Source organism: Tachysurus fulvidraco, chromosome 6, assembly GCF_022655615.1.
Source record: "Tachysurus fulvidraco isolate hzauxx_2018 chromosome 6, HZAU_PFXX_2.0, whole genome shotgun sequence".
NCBI classification, from domain to species: domain Eukaryota; kingdom Metazoa; phylum Chordata; class Actinopteri; order Siluriformes; family Bagridae; genus Tachysurus; species Tachysurus fulvidraco.
Genome location: NC_062523.1, coordinates 214,582 through 225,000, shown reverse-complemented (window position 1 = coordinate 225,000; position 10,419 = coordinate 214,582). Strand labels below are relative to the sequence as shown.

At 41.8% G+C, this 10,419-nt stretch overlaps 1 protein-coding gene across 2 annotated transcripts in view; it reads right to left on the bottom strand.

Moving 5' to 3' along the window:
- Positions 1 to 10,419, bottom strand: part of myo10l3 (myosin X, like 3) — a 66,860-nt gene that overhangs the window by 40,620 nt on the left and 15,821 nt on the right. For both annotated transcript variants that reach the window (XM_047815156.1, XM_027136813.2), the window contains exons 2-8: positions 7,905 to 8,015; positions 6,268 to 6,455; positions 5,889 to 6,023; positions 5,620 to 5,758; positions 5,325 to 5,409; positions 4,111 to 4,217; positions 3,295 to 3,424 (exon numbers count right to left, since the gene is read on the bottom strand). In XM_047815156.1, coding sequence (XP_047671112.1) covers positions 3,295 to 3,424; positions 4,111 to 4,217; positions 5,325 to 5,409; positions 5,620 to 5,758; positions 5,889 to 6,023; positions 6,268 to 6,455; positions 7,905 to 8,015 — 895 coding nt within the window. The remainder of the gene's footprint in view (positions 1 to 3,294; positions 3,425 to 4,110; positions 4,218 to 5,324; positions 5,410 to 5,619; positions 5,759 to 5,888; positions 6,024 to 6,267; positions 6,456 to 7,904; positions 8,016 to 10,419) is intronic.

Here is a 10,419-nt window from a genome sequence, read left to right as displayed (position 1 = left end):
TACTAAAGTTACACACTTTCAGTCATGTCTGACAGTCGGTCCGACTCTAAATAAACTAATATCCCGGAGTTATATGTAACTCCTGTACACTGAACTGAGACACGTTGTGCTGAGAGAACTGTGAGCTGTTGATACTGCGCATGCGTGAATTACCGAACTGATACAGTGAATCATCAGTGCACTGAACCGATACAGCGAATCATCAGTACACTGAACCGATACAGCGAATCATCAGTACTCTGAACTGATACAGCGAATCATCAGTACACCGAACTGATACAGCGAATCATCAGTACTCTGAACTGATACAGCGAATCATCAGTGCACTGAACCGATACAGCGAATCATCAGTACACTGAACTGATACAGCGAATCATCAGTACACTGAACTGATACAGCGAATCATCAGTACACTGAACTGATACAGCGAATCATCAGTACACCGAACTGATACAGCGAATCATCAGTACTCTGAACTGATACAGCGAATCATCAGTGCACTGAACCGATACAGCGAATCATCAGTACACTGAACTGATACAGCGAATCATCAGTACACTGAACTGATACAGTGAATCATCAGTACACTGAACCGATACAGTGAATCATCAGTACACTGAACTGATACAGCGAATCATCAGTACACTGAACCGATACAGTGAATCATCAGTACACTGAACCGATACAGCGAATCATCAGTACACTGAACTGATACAGTGAATCATCAGTACACTGAACCGATACAGCGAATCATCAGTACACTGAACCGATACAGCGAATCATCAGTACACTGAACCGATACAGCGAATTCGGGGTCGGGGCCACGATGACCACAGTCCCGATGGCGTGCCAGTGGTGTTATATCATAACTGAAAACATGTATTCATAAAAATATTAAGATCGATACCAATGGACATTATAATAAGACGTCTGCTATTGAAATCAGTGTGAACAGATGCACTCAGTCTCTCACTATCACAACTTAAGTGGTCATATTGAATACACGGCTATGACAATAATAAATATACACCAACAAAGTGTGACTGAGAACACAAAAAATAAGCTTCTGGAGGAACTTGTGAGATGTGAACCATATTTTATTAACTTATTATTAAATGAACAGATCCATAACTTAGTAATTATAACCAGCAAACTTGCAACAGATCTTCCATGAACATCATGAACATAATAACATCAGTGGATGTATATCAGTGTATCAGATGCCATCGTCTCATATGGATTTTCTGTCACTCTGTCAAAAGACCCAGCGAGGCGGCGTCCCGCCCTCCTCTGACTCTGATTGATCTACATGTCTCTGATAATCACCTGGTATCCTTCACCATCACTCTCCCTGTTCTACCTACAACTACCTCTCACCCCCTCGCTCTTACCCGCCGCAACCTTCACTCTGTCTCCCCTTCTTCTGCAGCTTCTGGCACTCGTTCTTCTCTTCCTGATCTTTTTCCTCACTACCCTTGGACTCAGCCACAGATACTTTCCTCTCATCTCTTTCCTCAACTATGGACTTCCTCTGCCCTTTGTCCACTAAACCCAAGAAAACTTCTTGTTCTGCTCCTTTTCTTTCAGATGTGCTACGTAACAATAGAAGAGAGCTAAGATCATCTGAGAGAAAGTGGAATAAATCACAAATTGATGCAGATCTTGATTGAGGAAATCTGCCGGACCTTCACTTCAGCCCCGACTGCACTTACATCTCAGAGTATGCATTACCCTACACCTTCGTTGGCACATCTCTCAACTGTGGCTGCAGAAGAGATTTTCCAACTCACTAGGTTCACTTCCTACCTGGAAGGACGCTCATATCAGGTAACATGGAGGGGAGTGACATCTGCTCCACACAGACTCTCCACTGGTGTCCCACAGGGCTCAGTACTTGGTCCTCTTCTTTTCTCCCTGTATACTCACTCTCTTGGTGAAGTTATTTCCTCACATGGGTTCTCTTACCACTGCTATGCTGATGATACATATAGAAGATTTATATAATAAAACTTATCTTCTCTTGGTGGCTCAGATACCACAGCTTCTGACCGGATCTCAGCATGTCTGGCAGAAATTTCATCATGGATGACTGCTCATCAGTTGGAGCTCAATCCTAACAAAACTGACCTGCTGTTCATCCCAGGTGATTCATCCCCAGGTCACGATCTTGCTATATCCTTGCACAACGATCTGATCTCCCCTTCAGCCACAGCTCACACCCTTGGGGTAACCATGGACAGTCATCTGTCCTTTTCCTCTCATGTCCCTAATGTGACTCGCTCATGTCGGTTTCTTCTCTACAACATTAGAAGGATTCGGCCATTTTCCCCACACAGACTGCTCAGGTACTTGTTCAGTCTCTTGTCATTTCTACACTGGATTACTGTAACACACTGCTGGCAGGTCTAGCTGCTTGTTTACAACCTGCCAAAGTTCTTTACACCACTTCACTGCTGCGATCCCTCCGCTGGCTTCCGGTAGCTGAACACATCAGATTCAAAACTTTGAACTTTGGGACCAGCTCCCTCTTACCCCAGGACCAACAGCACTGCTCCACTGGTCCCACCATCTCTCAGGGTAAGAGGCAAGTACACAACACAACTATATTTCCATACTATAAGTATAGTCACTGCTTATTCTCAAATGACAGTTGAAGACTTACTTATTCATGAAGTTAATTCACTTCAACTAGCACGTTACTCCCTGTCTGATGTATTTAAAAAATAAAAATAAAACTTTGAACAGTGTTTTTGACTCATGGTATGGTTAAGTCTGTAACCTAGTGAACCAGAGTTAACATATTCAATGACAGAGAATTAAAAGCACTTTTGTACGTTGCTCTGGATAAAAGAGAAATGTAAATGTAAATGTAAGCATCGTCCCTGAGAGAACAAAACACCTCTTCACTTCTCTTTCCTCATAGCAGTTACTGTAGTGTGACTGTGGTGGCAGTAACACACACACACACACACACACACACACACACACACACATACAAAAACACGCACACACACACACACTCACATACACACACGCACACGCACATACACACACACACGCACATACACACACACAAACACACACACACACACTCACATACACACACACGCACATACATACACACACACACAACACACACAAACACACACACACACACACTCACATACACACGCACATACACACACAGACACACACACATAAACACACAAACATACGCACACACACACATACATACACACACACACACACACACACACACAAACACACACACACACACAAACAAAATATACTGACCTCCTTTAGACGTTATTTGAGCGCCCCCTGCGGTCATGAACTCAATGTTGCCGATGTGTAAAACTCCAGACAGAATTTTAAACACATCACGGATTTCTTCCTCTCTAAACTCCATCACCTTTAGAGCAGTCTGGACACACACACATATACACACACACACACACACACACACACACAAACACACACACACACACAATTGCATGTGAGTATACAAAAAAAGAATAAACCTTCCTCTGCTCGACCCTCAAATTAAATCAAATCAAAATGTATTTGTCACATACACATACATACAGAGTACGACATGCAGTGAAATGCTCCCTCTAGTGCCATCTAGTGGTGCTGTGATTAAAAACACAACTATTGAAACTAACTTTCATAGAAGTCATTCTGCAAAAGGAAAATAATCAACAGTGGAACAGTGTAATAAAAATAATTTATTAAAATATATCATTAACAGTGGATAAGTTCACATTAATATTACAGAATTAAAGTCACATTTATATATTTACATTTAAATTTAGATGCAAAGATTAAATTAGAGCCAAAGTTTGCACAAGTCCTTTTTTTAATACAATATCTTTTTAACAGTCTGCTGTCCACATCCTTGTGAATAAGCTGCTGTTATGGAAATGATAACATATCAGATCGAGTGCATTTAATATAAACCTGCACTACTGTTATAGAGAATTAATATGTGGTGTAACAACAGTGCAGTTGTGGTAGTAAGATAGGATTAACTATAAAATATAGACAAACTACCAAAAGTGCACCTACTGAATAAGAATTATATATAAATAGAGGACGAACGTGTCTCACCATCACACTGAGGAAGAGCTGTTTATCATCCAGACTTCCATCCTGAACACACCCTGACTGCCTGAGGTAGTGATAATCAGCAGGAGAATCCAGCAGGAGATACATGTCTTCACACACACACACACACACACACACACACACACACACACACACACACACACACACACACACACACACACACAAGTATTTACATTAAATACAGGTTGAAATGGATTTTTATCAGTTTGCAGATCTGTCCACAGGATGGCGCCTGTGAGAGAAAGTCCATCAGAGCCACTGCACAAACACTGAATATACAGAACACAATAATGTCCTGAAAAAGAAACAATCCAGTGATGTACTGAGAAATAGACACCACACAGATCGATCTGATGAAAGAAACACAGTGAGACAACGATTTTATCTAAATAGTGACATCACCACCAATTTCCACATGGCAGGGTGAAGGTCTTAAAATCCACCTTTAGAAAAATGAGAGCAGAAATGTAAAGGACTTTCAGGTTTGTACTGAAACTGGATCTTCTGCAGCTGATGAATTTAAAGCTCAATGTGATGCACTGGTTTAAAAAAAGACTGGTTTAAGTCCTGCCTCCCTCTTGAGGAAAAAAAAGTAATTGCCTCCATTTTACTGTCTGTGCTAGACCGTGGTGATGTGATATATATTTATGCATCTTCTCAGTGTTTACATGCTCTGGACCACATTGATCATGTTCATGCAGGTTTCTGTAGCCGTCGGTCTCAGGCTTTCTTCAATCAGGACATTAAATGTGCTTTTAAAGTGATTTTACTAAATGATGGAATAAGGGAAACATCTGACTGTAGAGACCTGAACCAGTTATGGACCAAAACTGATGTCCTTCTCATTATACATTTTATTACTATATTAATTTAACTTATTTGATCAGTAAATTAGTGGAACATTCTGTATAATAATGAACAGAGAAATGCATCATGAAGCAGGACAATAAAACTAACACAAAACTGAGCAACACGTCTCAGATTCTGATCTCATAAATGTCTCCAATGTATAGCAGAAAATATACTGTGTTTATATATAGGTCTTGTTCCAATACTTTCAGAAGAGTTTGCTTGTCTTGTCCTGTACACAACTTCTACAGCCAGACTGAAGTTTGCAGAGTCACATAGATTAGGTGCTGCTTTAGAACCACTGACAGCCCCCACACCCCACCCCACCCCCCATTAAACAGACTCACCTCCTTGGTGTTTATCAGCTCCAGACAACAATGAGTAAAATATATGATAGTTTCTCTCTCTTGGATTCTGCCGAACAACCCGATTCTGAAACACAACACCACCAGAATGTATCACAGGATATTAAATGTGTAGTTCAATAAGATGCAGAAATTTTCTATTAATAACTTCTTGACAACTGAAAGTTCTGAGTGAAAAACTTTATTAATTAATCAATAGAATGTCGAACCTGAAGCAATAAACACACCTGACAAACAAATAAAGTGCACTGAAAAATAAGTAAATAAAACAGAGAACCTTCTCGAGGAGGTAGTGAGTGATGCAGCCGCCCTGAATGTGTCCGCTTTGAGAGAAGTGCAACTGGATAAACTTCCCAAAGCGACTGGAGTTGTTGTTGTACACTGTTTTAGCATTTCCAAATGCCTCCATTATGGGACTGCGAGAACAAACACACACACACACACACACACACACTGTGTTTGAACACTATGTTCTCTGTGTGTGTGTGTGTGTGTGTGTGTGTGTGTGTGTGTGTGTGTGTGTGTGTGTGTGTGTGTGTGTGTTACCTGCTCTGTATAATGGCCTGTTCCACTCTGTTGGATCTCTCACACACTGCAGCTTCTGATGAACCTTGACTCTTTACAGAAAGAAAGTTCAGTAGCAGCTTTGTACTTTCTGTCTTGCCAGCACCGCTCTCTCCACTGCTCACACACACACACACACACACACACACACACACACACACACACACACACACACAACATATACACACATAAGTATGAAAGGCTCAGCGTGAGGGCAGTTTTCATTACAACCAAGAGTTAATATCAGCTGATTAATTCTGTGTAATCAGGTGTTCTGTGTCAGTGCTTTGTGTATTAGATTAGACGTCCCTGCTGTAGGGGGAAGGCAGAACCTTTAGCAGGTAGTGTGTAAGGTACAGACCTGATGAGTACACACTGGCTGTCAGATCTCTTCCACAGGCAGCGGTAACACTCATTAGCAAGGGCATAGATGTGAGGAGGAAGTTCACCCAGCTGGCATTTACTGTAAAGTTGTACAGCCTCACCATCATACAGGCCGGGGATCTGCTTATAGGGGTTTACTGCAGCCAGGATGGAGCCAATGTTCGTCTAAACACACACACGCACACACACACACACACAGATATACACACGCACACACACACAGACACACACACAGACACACACACACAGATACACACACACACACACAGACACACACACACACACACACACACACACACACAGACACACACACACACACACACACAGACACACACACACAGACACACACACACACACAGATATACACACACACACACACAGACACACACACAGACACACACACACAGATACACACACACACACAGACACACACACACAGACACACACACACACACACACACACACACACACTGTTTGAACACTTCTGCCTAACAACATCCTGTCCTGGTTTTATTTTGGTTATTAATCGATAATCTCTGTGTAATGAGCACAAATGGATCCATGCAGCACTGATCTCATTATAATTGACCACAGAATGTACAGAAACTACATTAGATGTATTTATAGACAGAACTATTGTTGACTTTTGGGATTCACTTAGCACAAGATGGATGTGTGAAATGTAAGCTCTCAGTCTGCAGTGATGTCTCACAGTTAAAGTGAATCTAGTCTTGAGTTCTCCTTCTGATCCAATCCCAGCCCCTGCATCAGGCTGTGACAGTTTATGCCTCTGGTTTATGTCCCTGATCTATTACCCTTCGTCCCTTTGTTTAGCCCCTATAGCCCCTATAGCCCCTATAGCCCCTATAGCCCTGTCCCACTCTCAGATAAAGTATCAGTCTTAGTGAAGTTTACCACCATTTCACAGTTAAAATTCCACTCCAAATCAATTCCAAGTCTAACGTTTAACTCAGAATAAATTCCAGTCTTGAGTTCAGACCAGACCAAGTGTAATCCTAGTCAAAGTTCAGTCTCGAGTTTAACTCAGACTTTCAGAGGCAAGAGTTCATCCTGTCCAAGTAGAAGTCTCAACTTCACCCAAGGATCAAATCCTAGTCTGGAGTTTAACCCAGATTAATTCTTTGTCTTAGTTTGACCCCCAGATTAATTCCCAAATTGACCCCAGATCGAGTCCCAGTAAAGCTTAGAGGTCAGGTCAGGTTTGTGATGAGCCTGAGGATTAATCTAACAGAGAACTCCAGTCCTGACTAATCTCACTTTACACTAACTTAATCCTTTGGTTTATCGACGCTGAGGTCACACTCATTTCCTTTCAGTCCAGTCTGTCTTCAGCTCACCCACGTGTCATTATAAAGAAATATAAATTATAAAGATATAAGTTTTTAAGTTTCCTGTTTTCAGTGTTGTTTGTTCTTCATCCTAGTTCTAAGAGTTTCCTCTTTTATTTCTTGTTGGTTTTCTTTGTTGTGAATAATGACTGCAGACTGACTTGACCTACAGCGTCGACCTGTAGTGTGTGTGTGTGTGTGTGTGTGTGTGTGTGTGTGTGTGTGTGTGTGTGTGTGTGTGTGTGTGTGTGTGTGTGTGTCTTACATAGATGAGGTCTTTATGGTAACGGAGGTAGAGGTTGTGCATTATGGCCTGTGTGTTGAGCTCAGTGAGAGTCGACAAGTCCTCGACTCCATCACATTTTACACCCATCACCTAAACACACAGAAAAACAGATTGAGGAATTTTATTTTTATTTAAAAAATATTTTAGTAGCATTTTTTTCAGACACATCTCTTTAGTCAGCGTACTGCACACATAATACATCCCATAATACTGTACACATAATACATCCCATAATACTGTACACATAATACATCCCATAATATTGTGCACTATTACATCAGACCAAATGTATTAATTCCTCTCCACTGTTTCTCTCTTTCTACCATCCCGAGGCATCCAGACATTGTAGCAGCTCAGATCGTCTTCTGTGTCATGAAGATTTTGGACCTCCACTGAGATGAGGCTGAATCCTGAGACATCTACAGATCTACCAGCTCCAGTTGGATACCGTGAAGTATTAAGACATACTAAGAGGAGATGTGAACTCCATGTGGTGTTTAAGGACAGACTGTAAGACTGTATATATATATAATCACACCCCCAGTGTCACCCAGATGAGGATGAGGTTATATAATCACACCCCCAGTGTCACCCAGATGAGGATGAGGTTATATAATCACACCCCCAGTGTCACCCAGATGAGGATGAGGTTATATAATCACACCCCCAGTGTCACCCAGATGAGGATGAGGTTATATAATCACACCCCCAGTGTCACCCAGATGAGGATGAGGTTATATAATCACACCCCCAGTGTCACCCAGATGAGGATGAGGTTATATAATCACACCCCCAGTGTCACCCAGATGAGGATGAGGTTATATAATCACACCCCCAGTGTCACCCAGATGAGGATGAGGTTATATAATCACACCCCCAGTGTCACCCAGATGAGGATGAGGTTCCCCTTTGAGTCTGGTTCCTCTCAAGGTTCCTTCCTTTACCATCTAAGGGAGTTTTTTCTCCCCACAGTCACCTGAGTCACCTCAGACTTGTTCATTGGGGATAAATACATACACATTTATATATATCTAATATTAATCTGGGACTTTTATATTATATTAATCTTTATATTAATCTTTTGTTCTATCTTTATGTTCCTGTAAAGCTGCTTTGAGACAAAGTCTACTGTAAAAAGTGTTATACAAATAAACTAGAATTAAATTAAATGTGTGTGTGTGTGTGTGTATGTGTGTTTGTGTGTGTGTGTGTGTGTGTGTGTGTGTGTGTGTGTGTGTGTTTGTGTGTGTGTGTGTGTGTGTGTGTGTGTGTGTGTGTGTGTGTGTGGTGTGTGTGTGTGTGTGTGTGTGTGTGTGTGTGTGTGTGTGTGTGTGTGTGTGTGTGTGTGTGTGTTTGTGTTTGTGTGTGTGTGTGTGTGTGTGTGTGTGTGTGTGTGTGTGTGTGTGTATCTGTGTGTGTGTGTGTGTATCTGTGTGTGCGTGTGTGTGTGGTGTGTGGTGTGTGGTGTGTGTGTGTGTGTGTGTGTGTGTGTGTGGTGTGTGTGTATGTGTGTGTGCGTGTGTGTGTGGTGTGTGTGTGTGTGTGTGTGTGTGTGTGTGTGTGTGTGTGTGTGTGTGTTGGACTGACTAATAGTTTCTCTAAGTGGTTAGACAGGCTTTCAGTGTATATAAGACATAAATGACATCAGATACTAAACAGTAAGTGGTTTGGATCAATTAATGAGCAAACAGGAAATGACCTAATAACCCCAAACCCACCCCTACTGCCCCACCCCTACTGCCCCACCTCCACTGCCCCACCTCCACATTGTCCTGCCCTCTTGTTCAGCTCTACAGCTTATAAATGAATGAAACAATGGTATTTAACAGTACATAAAATTAGGAGCTTTATAACATATATAGAAATTTAGAAGACTTTCCTCTGATGTATAACACACACCTCCATCTACACACACCTCCATCTACACACCTAACACACACCTCCATCTACACACACCTCCATCTACACACCTAACACACACCTCCATCTACACACACCTCCATCTACACACCTAACACACACCTCCATCTACACACACCTCCATCTACACACCTAACACACACCTCCATCTACACACACCTCCATCTACACACCTAACACACACCTCCATCTACACACCTAACACACACCTACATCTACACACCTAACACACACCTCCATCTACACACCTAACACACACCTCCATCTACACACCTAACACACACCTACATCTACACACCTTACACACACCTCCATCTACACACCTAACACACACCTCCATCTACACACCTAACACACACCTCCATCTACACACCAAACACACACCTACATCTACACACCTCCATCTACACACCTAACACACACCTCCATCTACACACCTAACACCTACATCTTAGTAAACTAATGTATAACACACACACACCTACATCTTAGTAAACTAATGTATAACACACACACACCTACATCTTAGTAAACTAATGTATAACACACACACACCTCCATCTTAGTAAACTAA